Source organism: Oncorhynchus mykiss, chromosome 1 (assembly GCF_013265735.2).
Source record: "Oncorhynchus mykiss isolate Arlee chromosome 1, USDA_OmykA_1.1, whole genome shotgun sequence".
Lineage (NCBI taxonomy): Eukaryota > Metazoa > Chordata > Actinopteri > Salmoniformes > Salmonidae > Oncorhynchus > Oncorhynchus mykiss.
In genome coordinates, this window is record NC_048565.1 from 54,530,894 (window position 1) to 54,547,355 (window position 16,462).

The window sequence follows — 16,462 nt, forward strand, 5'->3', positions numbered from 1 at the left end:
GACAACAGGCCCTCCAACTGAACACCCTGAACTCCGTCTGAGAAGTAGTTGGTGAACCAGGCGAGGCATTCATTTGAGAAACCAAGGCTATTGAGTCTGCCGATCAGAATGTGGTGATTGACAGAGTTGAAAGCCTTGGCCAGGTCAATGAAGACGGCTGCACAGTACGGTATTTAATCGATGGCGGTTATGAAATCGTTTAGATCCTTGAGTGTGGCCGAGGTGCATCCATGACCAGCTCGGAAATCAGATTGCATAGTGGAGAAGGTATGGTGGGATTCGAAAATGGTCAGTGATCTGTTTGTTAACTTGTCTTTTGAAGACTTTAGAAAGCCAGGGCAGGATGGATATAGGTTTAACAGTTTGGGTCTAGTGTCTCCCCCTTTGAAGAGGGGGATGACCGCGGTAGCTTTCCAATCTTTAGGGATCTGACGATACGAAAGAGAGGTTGAACAGGCTAGTAATAGGGGTTACAACAAATGCGGCGGATAATTTTAGAAAGGGAGGGTCCAGATTGTCTAGCCCAGCTAATTTGTAGGGGTCCAGATTTTGCAGCTCTTTCAGAACATCGGCTGTCTGGATTTGGGTGAAGGAGAAGCAGGAGGGAGGCTTGGGCGAGTTGCTGCGGAGGGTGCAGAGCTGTTGGCCGGGGTAGGGGTAGCCAGGTGGAAAGCATGGCCGGACGTAGAAAAATGCTTATTGAAATTCTCGATTATCGTGGATTTATCGGTGGTGACGGTGTTTCCTAGCCTCAGTGCAGTGGGGAGGAGGTGCTCTAATTCTCCATGGACTTTACAGTGTCCCAGTGTTCCCTTTTGGAATTGGTGCTACAGGATGCAAATTTCTGCTTGAAAAAGCTAGCATTAGCTTTCCTAACTGCCTGCCTGTGTATATTGGTTCCTGACTTCCCTGAAAAGACGCATATCGCGGGGGCTGTTCGATGCTAATGCAGTACGCCACAGGATGTTTTTGTGCTGGTCAAGGGCAGTCAGTGAACCAGGGGCTAGATCTGTTCTTAGTTCAACATTTCTTGAACGGGGCATGCTTATTTAAGATGGTGAGGAAAGCACTTTTAAAAGAACAACCAGGCATCCTCTACTGACGGGATGAGGTCAATATCCATCCACGATACCCGGGCTAGGTCGATTAGAAAGGCTGGCTCACAGAAGTGTTTTAGGGAGCGTTTGACTGTGATAAGGGGTGGTCGTTTGACCACGGACCCATAACGCACGCAGGCAATGAGGCAGTGATCGCTGAGATCTTGATTGAAGACAGCAGAGGTGTCCATGTTTACGGATTTAAGGTTGTACCTGGTAGGTTCCTTGATAATTTGTGTGAGATTGAGGGCATCTAGCTTAGATTGTAGGATGGCCGAGGTGTTTAGCATATCCCAGTTTAGGTCACCGAAAAGTACGAACTCTGAAGATAGATGGGGGGGCAATCAATATGGTGTCCAGGGCACAGCTGGGGGCTGAGGGGGGTCTATAACAAGCGGCAACAGTGAGATACTTATTTCTGGAAAGGTGGATTTTTAAAAGTAGAAGCTAAAACTGTTTGGGCATAGACCTGGATAGTAAGACAGAACTCTGCAGGCTCTCTCTGCAGTAGATTGCAACTCAGCCCCCTTTGACAGTTCTATCTTGACGGAAAATGTTGTAGCTGGGGATAAGAATAAGGCTGTAACATAACAAAATGTGAAAAAGTCAAGGGGTCTGAATACTTTCGGAACGCACTGTAAATAGCGAGGACGCTGAGCCACTTGTGTGGGTTGTAGACTCAGTCTCATGCTACCACTAGAGTGAAAGCACCGCCAGCATTCAAAAGTGACAAAAACATCAGCCAGGAAGCATAGGAACTGAGAAGTGATTTGTGGTCACCACCTGCAGAACCACTCCTTTATTGGGGATGTCTTGCTAATTGCCTATAATTTCCACCTGTTGTCTATTCCATTTGCACAACAGCATGTGAAATTTATTGTCAATCAGTGTTGCTTCCTAAGCGGACAGCTTGATTTCACAGAAGTGTGATTGACTTGGAGTTACATTGTGTTGTTTAAGTGGTCCCTTTATTTTTTTGAGCAGTGTATATACCTTTAGCTCAAAATCTGAACATTGTGTGTGCATGCGTTTTACTAACCTGGCGTTTTGGTCTCGTTCTGGCCCCACTAGTTTGTAAAGCTCATCCAGGTTGGTGAGCTCTGAGTCTGTGAGGAGTGAGGGTGTGCCTCCCCCGGCAGCCCCCTGTCTCAACTCCTGCCTTACACTGTCCTCTCCCAGCCTGTCCAGGAGGAACTGGAGCTCCAGCACAGTCTTCAGTCTTTTCTGCTCAGCCTCCTCTCTCTGGAGCTGCTCCCGCCGCACTGCCTTCTTCACTGCCTTCTGGATCTACAGAGACAGAAGAGACGAGACCAGGGAGTCAGAATCAAACAATGCAGGACCTCTCGGTTGCGTTTCATGCCAGGTCACCAGGAAGCCGTTTCCTCCCATCCGCCTTTGTTCACCCACATTCACAGATTTGATAGGACTAGTTACGTGAAAGCAATATGGGAGAAACTAGGTGGAGCTATACTGCTTACACCTAGTTGTTTCACATCCATGAAGGAGGAGAGAGCATCCTCCCGGAACGAAACGCAACCCGGGCGTTGGCCACTTTAATGCAAACAGGGATGACACCACAGAGGGGGACCCAAATCAGTCACATTCCTACAGACAAGGACACATTGCATTAGATACTCTTACATCTTGCCCCAGTGCGAGGAAGCTCTTCTGTAGCTCTCTGGCAAACTCCAGATTATTAGTCACTTCCTGATACTTGGTCAGGGCATCCTGCAGAGATAACAGAGCAAGAGGAAACTGGTTTACATTAGCAGAATCTTATCCAGAGCGACTAACAGTCAGTGCATTCATCTTAAGATATCTAGGTGGGACAAACACATATCAGTCATAGTAAGTACATTTTTCCTCAATAGTAGCTATCAGCAAAGTCAGAGCTAGTAAGGGGGAAACAAGTATTAGTTCACAAAAGCTTTTTTGGGGGGGTGGAGGGAGTGTATGAGGGGCTGCTGTGGGATTATATTAGATACACGTTGAAGAAGTACACTACCGTTCAAAAGTTTGGGGTCACTTAGAAATTCCCTTGTTTTTGAAAGAAAAGCACATTTATTGCCCGTGAAATAGAGAGTAGACATTGTTAATGTTGTAAATGACTATTGTTGCTGGAAACTACAGATTTGTTATGGAATATCTACATAGGTGTACAGAGGCCCATTTTCAGCAACCATCCCTCCTGTGTTCCAATGGCACATTGTGTTAGCTAATCCAAAATGATAATTTTGAAAGGCTAATTGATCATTAGAAAACCATTTTGCAATTACGTTAGCACAGCTGAAAACTGTTGTCATGATTAAAGAAGCAATTAAACTGGTCTTCTTTAGACTAGTTGAGTATCTGGAGCATCAGCATTTGTGGGTTCGATTACAGGCTCAAAATGTCAAGAAACAAAGACCTTTCTTCTAAAACTCAAGTCTATTCTTGTTCTGAGAAATGGCAATTCCGTGCGAGAAATTGCCAAGAAACTGAAGATCTCGTACAACGCTGTGTAGTACTCCCTTCACAGAACAGCGCAAACTGGCTCTAACCAAAATAGAAAGAGGAGTGGGAGGCCCCAGTAAACAACTGAGCAAGAAGACAAGTACATTAGAGTGTCTAGTTTGAGAAACAGAAACCTCACAAGTCGTCAACTGGCAGCTTCATTAAATAGTACCCGCAAACCACCAGTCTCAACAGTGAAGAGGCGACTCCGGGATGCTGGCCTTCTGGCCTTCTAGGTTGCTGATAATGCGGTTAATGGGCCTAAAAAATTATTATTTTTTTTTTTTAAATCAGCCGTTTCCAGCTATAATAGTAATTTACAACACGAACAATGTCTGCACTGTATTTCTGATCAATTTGATGTTATTTTAAATGGACAAAAAATTTGCTTTTCTGATGAGCGCAATGTAATGGAAAGCTTGCTTCCACAAACCAAAAATGACAGATCAGTGACTACTTCAAGGAAGTAGTCAGATCAGACTATATAGGACTCATGTACAGTGTACGTTGTTGACCCACCAGCTGGTCCTGGTTGAGACGCTCCCCTTTATTTTTCTTGGCTTGATAATCATCCAGCTTGCCCTGTGACACAGAGGTCAGGATTTACATACATTCATTAGAGGTGATGATCCAAATAGAGGATGATAGCATAATAACAATTAACACATTCTCTATAGTAAAATCTCTCATCCAGAGTGAAGCAGATGCCGTCACCTGACCAGTGAGATTTTTGTCATTGAAAATGTTTGTTTATGTCCAAAATACAAAAACCTGCAACAGATATTCTACGGTAACCTTGTGCCTAGGCTAAAATTACTAATTTTTTAGGAACTCTCTACACTAACAAAAATGACAGAGGATTACTGCAAGTACTGACCACATATCAACGTGGTTGTTGATACCTCTGAGCAATGGCAATACATCTCAACATACACAAGTGTGCCTGACTTTTTGGGCAACCCAACCAAATTCACATAGAAATTTCTCCATCTCATTGAAAGGAAGTCTAAGAAGCGTTAGATCTAGATCATAAAAGGAGACTTCCTTTTTTAAAGTCTTTTACTTTCAGTTTTGCACACCACATCAAACAGCTGAAAATGCTATATTTTTAATTGGCACGGTTTAGGTTGCAATGATTCTCTACATTGCTTGTTTTGTCACACAAACTGAAATTAGGCGAACTTAGTGACCAAGAAATGGCTGCGCGATTACTGCAAAGTGGAACTAATGGGCAGTTCCTTCAGAGAAGCTTTGGCAAACATCACAAGTGTAACACTAACTCTAGCTTGGCAATTTGAGTAAAGAGTCACTCAATCATGTCCAGTCAATTGAATTTACCACAGGTGAACTCCAACCAAGTCGTAGAACCATCTCAAGGATGATCAATGGAAACAGGATGCACCTAAGACCAATTTGCAAAGGGTCTGAATACTTATGTAAATAAGGATTTTTTTTTTTTATGTAAAAAAAAAATATATACATTTGCACACATTTCTAAAAAACAGTTTTCGCTTTGTCTTTATTGTGTGTAGATTGATGAGGGAAAAGATACATTTTAGAATAAGGCTGTAACGTAACAAAATGTTAAAAAAAGGTTAGGGGTATGTATACTTTCCCAATGCACTGTGGTTTGTATGGGTCTACAAACTCATCCAAATAAGGCATATTATTAATTGACCATCTGCCTAATGTGCTTTCTAGCTCATTTTGAGGAAGATGAGCTGATGGTGCAACTAAGCAGTGAAAGCAAAAGCAAGATGCAGTGTCCGCAGTTCTGGTTGACTTGAGACAGCAGTGTGTCCATTTTAGAGCCATCTCCTCCCTCTCTAAGTATCCTCTCCTCTTTCCCCCTCCATACAAAGTTTGAAAAAATTGCATTGATTGATCTTCTAAGTCTGAGAGGAGACATATCTGTCATTATCCTGACCAGCACAATGACGTTGGCACTGAAAACAGTGCAGCACTAGCACACACTATTGATCAATTGAATAGAGTACAATACATCTTAAAATTGTAATTGTTTTTGCGGTCTGTTCTGCCCTTTTAACTTCCGAGTTCCCCCGACACAAGGGGTGATAAAAGCAACAGGGTTAGTCGCAGCACTCCTGAAGTAGGTTAGGTGCGTTGTTCAAAGGCACAATGGCAGTAAGAGGCACCTGAGTTTGAGGTATCAATAGAAGCAAACTAACTATTACGCCAACACCCTCAGGAGTCACTTTCACGCCACACATTTGTGAAGGTTTCATTCCACAAAAATAAAAGGAGACACCTTTTTCTTCTCCATGTTGCGGACCTTCTTATCGATGACGCCAAGGACCTGCTTCATGGCCTCGGTCTGGGCCCCAGAGGACTGCCCTCCACCCAGGGTGATCTGTCCAGGAATGGGTCCCACGTCCGGGCTGGCCGACTGCACTGTCCTGTTGCCATTCATTGCTGCGGGCATCTGAATGAAAAGAGAGACGAATATCATAAAGTTAGTTATGAGGTAACGACAAGGAACAATTTCTGGCTATATCACCAAGGGGCAGTTTCCTGGATACTCCATTGAGCTTGCTTTTTGGTCCAGGACATCACCCCCAAGTGCATCATTTAATCTAACTAAATAATTGCTGGTGTAGCTAGCCAACTTTCAATTGTGGTTGAGCGAAAGGAAGCCCATCTGTGTGACATAAACGGTAACATGACTGGTGACGCAACGCAACGCACTTCCACGTCGTCTCTGTCCTGCTGTACAGTTTGTTGCTACTTAGCTACCTGCCAAACTTTTTTGCTTTTTACTCTTAACTATTTAAATTATATTTAACAAGTCGACCAGGGTCTTAGTTTTGTCCATGCACTACCTTTTTGTATTACATTTTCTCACCCCCGACACTGTATCTGGACATAGATCTGCAAGACCTCCTCCTCCACCTAAAAAAAAGAAAGCTAAGTAACATAAAGAACTCTTAATATACAGGAGAACTATGGTCTTATGGTGAGGGTAGCTGGGTTGCAAGCTCAGCTTCAGACGCAATCGCAATTTAAGTATAGGAAAGGATGATACAGCGTCTGTGTCATCAGTTAATACAGGTAGTATTGTTAAACCCCTGCACAGTCCCTGCAGCCAAACTATTTTCTCATGGCTTCTGGAAAGAAAGGCTTTTGGCATGCTCAACTGGTGTTCATTCAGCCAACAGAAACGTTCAACCGGTTTTCCGCACTAAGCATTAGCTCTGACAAATTGAAAACCCTATTCATTGGCGACTCCATTACCTGCAATATTAGATTAAAAATAATCACCCAGCAATCCATTGTTTACCAGGGGGGCTACTGATGTAAAGGCTCATCTGAAGATGGTGCTGGCTGAGGCTAGAACTGTTGAGTGTAGATACTATATAGGGAAATTGTTATCCACGTCAGCACCAACAATGATGGGAAAATAGTCAGAAGTTCCCAAGCAACTTACAGCAGACTCGCACAACTCAATCACTGGTTGAAAACTGTTTTCTACCCCTCCCAAAAGTTTGAATTTGTAGGTAACTGGCCCTCTTTCTGGGACTCCCCCACAAACAGGACCAAGCCTGGCCTGTTGAGGAGTGACGGACTCCATCCTAGCTGGAGGGGTGCTCTCATCTTATGAACATAGACCGGGCTCTAACTCCTCTAGCTCCACAATGCAGCCTGCCTGGTTAGTGGAGTCTCCCAATAGCATAGACAGTGTAGTCCGCTAGCTTTCCCATCGAGAACGTACCTGTGCCTCAATCTTGGTCGGGCAAATCTAAACATGGTAGTGTTCGCCTTAGCAATATCACTGAAATAAATACCTACTCTATTTCTGTCATTATTGAAAGAGATTGTGATAATATCTCACATCTCAAAATAGGACTACTTAATGTTAGATCCCTCACTTCTAAGGCAATCATAGTGAATAAACTAAATAACCAATCATAACCGCGACGTGATTTGGCCTGACTGAAACATGGCTCAAGCCTGATGAAATTACTGTGTTAAATGAGGCTTCTCCTCCTGGTTACACTAGTGACCAGATCCCCCGCGCATCCCGCAAAGCCTAACATTTTTGTATTTTGTCATGAATACTATGCAGCCTACTCAATCACTTTTTATAGCTACTGTTTACAGGCCTCCTGGGCCGTATACAGCATTCCTCACTGAGTTCCTATGGTACCTTGTAGTCATGGCAGATAATTCACATTTTCCGCTTTCGGAGCCATTGTTGACTTGGCGGGTTTTGTCAAACACGTCCCTGAACCTAAGCAAAGCCACAGTCATACCCTGTATCTAGTTTTGACCCGTAGAATAAATATTGTGGATCTAATTTTTTTCTTTATAATCCTGGACTAAATCGTACCATCATCTTATTACATTTGCAATCTCAACAAATAAACTGCTCAGACCCCAACTAAGGATTATCAAAAGACACGCTATAGATTTTGAGGCAACCCAAAGAGCCCTAGATGCCCGTCCAGACTCCCTGCACCTACCCAAGGACGTCGGAGTACAAAAATCAGTTAACCACCTGAGGATCTTAATTTAACCTTGAAGAAATTAGCTCCCTGGTACACAAAAATAACTGAGCCCTGAAGCAAGCTTCCAGAAAATTGGACCGGAAATGGCATTCAACCAAACTGGAAGTCTTACGACTAGCTTGAAAAGACAGTACCGTGCAATATCAAAGAGCCCTCACTGCTGCTCAATCAGCCTACTTTTCCAACCTAATTGAGAATAAACTGTCCAAAAATGTGTTTTTGATACGGTCACAAAGCTAACTAAAAAGCAGCATTCTCCAAGAGAGGATGGCCTTCTTAAATCCTGTATTTCTCGACACATCCATGAAAATAGTCATGGCCTCTAAACCTTGCAGCTGCTTACTGGACCATATTCCAACTAAACTACTGAAAGAGTTACTTCCTGTTCTTGGCCCTCCTATATTGAACATAAATAAAAACGTCTCCATATCCTCCGGATGTGTACTAAAAGCACTAAAAATGGCAGTAATAAATCCTCTCCTAAAAAATAAATAAATACAATCGGCATCTCTCGAATCTCCAATTCCTCTCAAACATTTTAGAAAAAGCAATTAGGCAGCAACTCAATGCTTTCCTGAAGACAAATAATATATATGAAATGCAGCAGTCTGGTTTTAGACCCCATCATAGTACTGAGACGACACTCATGCAGGTGGTAAATGACCATTGAAAAACATCAGACCCAGATCTGTCCTCGTGCTCCTAGACCTTAGCGCCGCTTTGACAACATCAATCACCACATTCTTTTGGAGAGATAGGAAACCCTAATTGGTCTACATGGACAAGTCCTTGCCTGGTTTAGATCTTATCTTTCAGAAAGATATCGGTTTGTCTCTGTGGAGGGTTTGTCCCCTGACAAATCAATGGTAAGTCCGGTGTTCCTCAAGGTCCCATTTTAGGACCACTATTGTTTTCCCTACATATTCTACCTCTTGGTGATGTCATTCAGAAACACAATGTCAACTTCCACTGCTATGCGGACAACACACAAGCTATACATTGATGAAACATGGTGAAGCCCCAAAATTGCCTACCCTGGAAGCCTGTGTTTCAGACATAAGGAAGTGGATGGCATAAATGTTTTTACTTTTAAACTCGGACAAAACAGAGATGCTTCTTCTAGATCCCAAGAAACAGCGAGATCTGCTGTTTGATCTGACAATTCATCTTGACGGTTGCATAGTCATCTCAAATAAACCTTGACCTCAGCGTTACTCTGGACACTGATTTCTCTTGACGAACATCTCAAGAATATTTAAAGGGCAGCTTTATTTCATCTTTGTAACATTGCAAAAATCAGACACCGTTTGTCCAAATATGATGCAGAAAAGCTAATCCATGCTTTTGTCACTTCTAGATTAGACAGCTACAATGCTCTACTCTCAAGCTACCCGGAAAAAGCAATAAATCAACTTCAATTAGTGCTAAATCTTGACTAGAACCTCGCTACACTGTCTTCCATTTAACGCTAAGACTGATTAAGGTTTTTCTACTACCCTACAAAGCCTTACATGGACTTGCTCCTACCTCTCTCCAATTTGGTTCTGCCGTACAGACCTACACGTACGTACGCTACGATCACAAGACGTAGGCCTCTTTATTGTCCCTAGAATTTCTAAGCAAACCGCTGGGGGCAGGGCCTTCCTATAGAGCAGAATCATTTTTATGGACTGCACTGCCTATCCATGTGAGAGACGCACATTCGGTCTCGACTTTCAATTCTTTACTGAAGACTCATCTCTTCAGTAGGTCCTATGATTGTGTGTAGCCTGGCCCAGGGGTGCAAAGGTGAACAGCAAGGCACTGGAGTGATGAACCACCCTTGCTGTCTCTGCCTGGCCGGCTCCCCTCTCGCCACTGGGATTCTCTGCCTCTGACGGGGGCTGAGTCACTGGCTTACTAGTGCTCTTCCATGCTGTGCCAGGCTTTTTTCCGCTATAATCAACTTGAGTGGGTTGAGTCACTGACGTAATCTTCCTGTTCGGTTTTGCATCCCCTCTGGCTTTTTCAGTGGAGATCTTTGAGGGCTATACTCAGCTTTGTCTAAGGGTAATACATTGGTGATCTGTTGATATCGAACTAGTGGTGTGGGATTATATCCTGCCTGGTTGGCCCTGTCCGGGGGTATCGTCAGCCAGGGCCACAGTGTGAACTTAAGTAGGCTCCCTCTAATTCTCCCATCTCTCCCTCTCTGAGGACCTGAGCCCTAGGACCATGCATCAGGACTACCTGGCCTGATGACTCCTGGCTGACCCCAGTCCACCTTGCCATGTTGCTGCTCCAGTTTTAACTGTTCTGTCTGCGGCTATGGAACCCTGACCAGTTCACAGGACGTGCTACCTTGTCCAGGACATGCTGTTTTCCAACCCTCTCTCGCACCTGCGGTCTGAACGTTTAAAACATCTTGAAGAACAGTCTGGCTTTAATGGCAATATAGTCTTATCTCCACCCAACACAGCCAGAAGAGCACTGGCCACCCCTCAAAGCCTGTTCCTCTCTAGGTTCCTGCCATTCTAGAGAGTTTTTCCTAGCCACCGTGCTTCTACATCTGCATTGCTTGTTGTTTGGTGTTTTTAGGCTGAGTTTCTAGACACTTTATGACATCTGCTGATGTAAAAGGGGCTTTATAAATATATTTGATTTAATGTGGTGCACATTTTATATAGCCTTTGAGTATAATGGGCAACGTGGTGTTATATTAGTCTGAGGGCCTACGAAGGTACCAAGTGAAGTGCGCAATGTTTTGGGTCAGGCTCGGTTGTTAGCTAGCTAGCTTCATCAACACACCATGAATAATCGAACCGAGTTAGTTAGTTACATGGTCCACACTTGATTCAACAGATTAAGTGTTGCCAGCCGCGCCAACCGAACTATTTAAATAGCTCATGAATTTGCTAACCAGGTTCAAAAACATAAGTTAACAAACTAACGTTAAGTAACACGGGCAGCTGAATCTTACCGAGATGCCAGATAACATTCGTCTATCATCGCATAAAGCCTGCAACGTTAGAAGATTTTCAACCAGGCAGCACACCGCGGATGCAGATGGCCCAGATAGCTAACTAACATTTGCTAAATCAAATGACCAAATATAATACATTTAGATTATTCAATGGAGATATAGCAAGCTGCCAGAGAGGGTAACTCTGACACTGGCCAATGATAACTCACTTAGCATAGTTGTGCCCCCTTGTCTAGCTAATGTGTTCATTTAGCTAGCTATACAATTTGCATACCTTTATGCTCTATGTATCCACAAGAAAGCTTGTTCACCAGAGAAATTGAATATCCAAGGTGTTTTTATCGTGTTGCTTTATTTTCTCTTTCAATACCGTGGGATCCGCCCAGCCGGTCTCACCGACAACTGAGACGGTTTGATCAAATATTTTTTGAACTAACCCAAGATAGACCAGCCTGTCGTTTCCAATGGAGCAAATGAATCATAGTGGGCAGAACAAGCAAGGAGGTGGGAAGAGCCAGGCACGGGCTAGTGAGATCTTATTGGTGCGTTCTATCATGTATTTGCTTATTTCGGTTAGCGAACGCCTACTTTGTTAAGTGTGCGTGTGCAGTAATTCAATTCACCCTTGCACCCCTTCTAAACAGCGCATTTTTTTTGAAACTTTTGCAAAGGGTAAATTCTACAAAACGCAGTCCACTCTGTTTATTAAAGATTTTAGTTTTGTAAAAAATAAACTGCTTGGAGATCAAATGTTTAATCGATGAGAAAATTAACAGAATGTCGTTCAAGATCCATCTCGCTCCATCTTCTCCCGACTGCCGGCCACTGGGCTTCCTCTCATCACCATATTTGGTAGTGAGTGGAAACGCCACCGGATGCTTCACCTTCATATGTCCGATAAAATATCTGGCTCATTATGGTTTGATTGGTGAAGGAACTCTTTATAAAGAAGGTCCTTTTTCGGCTGTCTAAAATATGCCAGACTGATCAAACCAAACAAACACACACGGGATGAAAAACAATTTTGTTTCGCCTTTTCTAAGAGTTCATGGTAAAATACAAACTGTAGACTCGTATGTTGATGAAATATTAACATTTGCAAAACAGATTATATATTTCTTGGATGGGCATAAATACGCATAGCCAATCTTTGCAAAATCACTTGTATTGATTTGTTCAAGGCGTGGGCGTTGTAGATTTCTTGCTTTCTTGCACTGATTTTGTGTTTAATCAATGCATTGATTTAGGTTCAAATTTTGCAGTGATGAGGAGCTCTATCAATGTATTTACTGTACATCAGTAGGGGGCAGTAAAGTGCCATGTAAATTAACGGTACTGTATGCATAATTACTAGGTTTATTTGACTGTAACAGATTTTTATTTTAACCTTTGTTTAACTAGGCAAGTTAAGAACAAATTCTTATTTACAATGATGGCCTACCCCAGCTGAACCCTCCACTAACACAGATGATGCTGAGCCAATTGTGTGCCGCCCTATCACGGCCGGTTGTGATACAGCCCAGAATCGATCCCGGGTCTGCCTCTAGCACTGTGATGCAGTGCCTTAGGCCGCTTTGACACTGTCTAAGCACATCAATTATTTACCAGTTGACGTGATCTTTTTTCATTGTGCACTTTGATGGCAGACTTAAGGAACCTCAGGCTCATATATACACCACCTGCATAAATAGCCAGCCTATTTACTTGTCCACCTGGCAAGAAATCAAATTAGGGATGATAATATATAGGCCTACTACAAGGGCTTGCCTACTTTTCTAATAATCAACCAGATATGAAATGTTACATTTGTTCATATTTGGCTATTCCTTTGATTACCAGGCCTTTCCTCCATTGGTTTGTTGATTCAACATCAGAGGATGGATGATTTGGATATAATTCCTCACCTTTTTCATGTCCCCAATGTAGGCCTACCAGAGAACCTTCTTTAAATCTATACATCAACCACTTGAGTAAGTACACTATTCCTCTCTATTCTGTCTCTTCTCCATTATTCCTATGAGAATCACCTCTCCCCTTAAATCCACCCTGACTTGATTGTTGTTATTTTAGATTACAGAGTAAACTATCAGAGCAAACTAACTAGGTTTCTTTAAAAAATTGAAATCAGTCTGTTTGGCATCCTGAATGCAAGTAAAACTAAGTGCATTCTCTTCAACCGATCGCTGCCCTCACCTGCCCGCCCGTCTAGCATCACTACTCTGGACGGTTCTGACTTAGAATACTATACAACTATACATACCTAGGTGTCTCGTTAGACTGTAAACTCTCCTTTCAGACTCACATTAAGCATCTCCAATCCAAAATTAAATCTAGAATCGGCTTCCTATTTCACAACAAAGCATTCTTCACTCATGCTGCCAAACACCCTCGTAAAACTGACTATCCTACCGATCCTTGACTTCGACGATGTCATTTACAAAATAGCCTCCAACACTACTCAGCAAATAGGATGCAGTCTATCACAGTGCCATCCGTTTTGTCACCAAAGCCCCATATACTACCCACCACTGCGACCTGTATGCTCTCGTTGGCTGGTCACCGCTACATATTCGTCGCCAAACCCACGGGCTCCAGGTAATCTTTAAGTCTTTGCTAGGTAAAGCCCCGCTTTATCTCAGCTCACTGGTCACCATCGCAACACCCACCCGTAGCACGTGCTCCAGCAGGTATATTGCACTGGTCATCCCAAAAGCCAATTTCTCCTTTGGCCGCCTTTCCTTACAGTTTTTTTATTTATTTTTTAAATGCTCTTTTGCACCCCAGTATCTCTACTTGCACATTCATCTTCTGCACATTTATCACTCCAGTGTTTAATTGCTCAATTGTAATTACTTCACCATTACGGCCTATTTATTGCCTTACCTCCCTAATCTTACCTAATTTGCACACACTGTATATAGACTTTTCTATTGTGTTATTGACGGTACGTTTGTTTATTCCATGTGTAACTCTGTGTTGTTGTTTATCTCTCACTGCTTTGCTGATCTTGGCCAGGTTGCAGTTGTAAATGAGAATTTGTTCTCAACTGGCCTACCTGGTTAAATAAAGGTAAAATAAAAAGATATACAGGAAGCAGTTAACATTGCCGCCATGCTCTTTGATTGCACTGGCTAATTGAAAGGCTGTTTTCTTTTAGGGATAATACTGATTATGGGAGGATGCCTAAGGGAAGAAAAACTCCCTTTGAATGAGTGCCTTATTTCCTTTCTGCACCCTGCTGTGTTTCAGTTAGACAGCAGGGCTGTCTTGTTTTCAAAATTACTTTAGAAAGGCCTGGGTAATGCCCATTAAGGCAAGCAATAAGGACAATGTGTTTTTTATTGTACAAGTTCAGGTAGTCCCTTCCTGTTTCATACCGATTTCTTCCTTTTGATGCCTAATGAGCACGACCCTTGCTAAAGCTCTGACCTTTGTGAAGCCATCAACTCGATTCTTCTCTCCAGTCTCTTCTCTAAAAGTTCACCATAGTAGCCTAATAATGCATTATGAATCATATTGGTGTTTTAAGAGAGGTGAACTGAACTTCAGAAGGGGTTCAGGCTTTGAATATGGAGCCAATAATGATTTTGCATCAGATTATAGACAGAAAGCAGTAGCCTGGCTATTGCTGTTCCAGAGTTTGCAGTTATCACAGAGTCAATGGTGAACAGAGCACTCTACCTTGTTACAGGAAATAGGCCTTTCTGTGTGTGTGTGTGTGTGTGTGTGTGTTTAGACAATCTGTGATCACCACTTTGTCTTGCCAGTAGAATATTTTTTTTAATTCGTAGAAAACCACGGCATACTGGGCAACAAACATCTTTAGGGGTGTTACAAAGTGCTGTATAAACATATTGTTACCAGAGACGAGTGCTGACAAAGTCAACTTTAACCTAATTCTCAATATTAAGGATCTTATTTTCACCAGTTTCTTATAGCATGAGTGGATTATAATTAATGGACATTTTTGTACGGGTTGATAGATTTTTAGTTAAGGCAAGTCTGACATTTGAAAGTGAATACACTACAAGTTTGCATTTCCTTCTGTCTTTGGACCAGCTAAGTGTCTTGTATACAGAAATGTGTGTTCTTCTGACAAAGGGTTGACAATGTGACAGTAAAGCACCATATGAGAGAGCACAGCATGCCAGTGATGTCGTTACACTATCTGACATGACAGTCGCTAGAGTGCAGTGTGAGTGTGACACAGCTGTGGTGTACCCACTATGGCAGACAATAATCCAGGATTCTGTCTGATTTCCCCCGTAGCTCTGGAGCAGGGCAGGGGTCCATATGACAGAGCACACCATGACGACGGTAGCTTTACCCTGTCTGACATGACAGAGGTGTGGTATGTCATTGGCGTGCCCACTGTGACATTAGTAGGTCTCTGGTGATTTCACAGGCAGCTCTGCAGCAGAACAAGAGGGCAGGGGTTACAGATTTTCTACAGGAAAAGGATTAGGACAGGATTCCCGCTGGGTTACGGGAGCCAGGAGCCAAGATTCCTGCTACATCTGGACCATTTCCTTCAGCCTCCAGGGGTCTCCAGAGTTCCACATGGGCCTCCACACTGGGACTACCTCGTGCCAAATAACCCTCCTAAATCAGCCCTTGTCTCCCCCTGTCCACCTCTTCTGCACAATCTACTTCAGTCTTTGGGGAGACAAGGTAACCAAGTCTGACACACTCATAACTCTAGAGCAGATGTTCAACCTTTTTTGATCTAATCATGTTGCTATTCTTGAAATACCCCCTCTTTTGCAAACCCCTCTTTTGAAACCATATATCATTAGCTGGGCCGGCTGCAGGAATAAGTGGTCCCTGGGGTCTCAACTTACTGTTGAAAGTTAGAATAGTAGAATACACAAGGTGCAAGTTTGCATCAGCAGTTTCTCTTGTTTTGTCAGTCACTGTCAGTTACTCAATTAGCCATGTCAGCAAACAATTTTTAGAGTGGTAAATTAGTCTAGCCAGTTATCTAAACTTGGGGCACATGCACAGGGCCCCCCCATTGATTTTGTTAGTCATTTTCACTCAGATATCATTATCATGTCATACATAAGTCATTGAAAAATTCCCGAAAATGTGCTTTAAAATTGAAATAATTTATTTTCACCCCATGGCAAAATGGGTAGAATTGCAGGAAATTAGTTTTAAAACTGAAAAAGTTGTGTCTGTCAAATGGCAAAATTAGTAGTATTGCATGAAATGTGTTATAAAATGTAAAAAAAAAAATTCTTTAAAGTTTCGCTTTTAAGGGAGTGGCTCCCAATCCATAACCGGATCTTTTATTTCAAAGGATCGGTATCCGTGAGGGTGCAAATTCTCTATGGAATTTGGGATTTAGGATCGGATTACATACATACCAGTAGTTAAATCAG

General features: G+C 42.7%; 1 protein-coding gene across 7 annotated transcripts in view; it reads right to left on the bottom strand.

Moving 5' to 3' along the window:
* caprin1b (cell cycle associated protein 1b) overlaps positions 1 to 16,462 on the bottom strand; it is a 65,603-nt gene that overhangs the window by 26,198 nt on the left and 22,943 nt on the right. For 2 of the 7 annotated variants that reach the window (XM_036980538.1, XM_036980550.1), the window contains exons 2-5: positions 5,860 to 6,033; positions 4,110 to 4,172; positions 2,739 to 2,825; positions 2,137 to 2,384 (exon numbers count right to left, since the gene is read on the bottom strand). In XM_036980538.1, the coding sequence (XP_036836433.1) occupies positions 2,137 to 2,384; positions 2,739 to 2,825; positions 4,110 to 4,172; positions 5,860 to 6,033 (572 nt within the window). Of the gene's footprint in view, positions 1 to 2,136; positions 2,385 to 2,738; positions 2,826 to 4,109; positions 4,173 to 5,859; positions 6,034 to 6,430; positions 6,454 to 11,075; positions 11,191 to 11,352; positions 11,538 to 16,462 lie in introns of those variants that run through there. The other 5 variants (XM_036980545.1, XM_036980540.1, XM_036980561.1 and 2 more) reach the window with 5 other exon arrangements.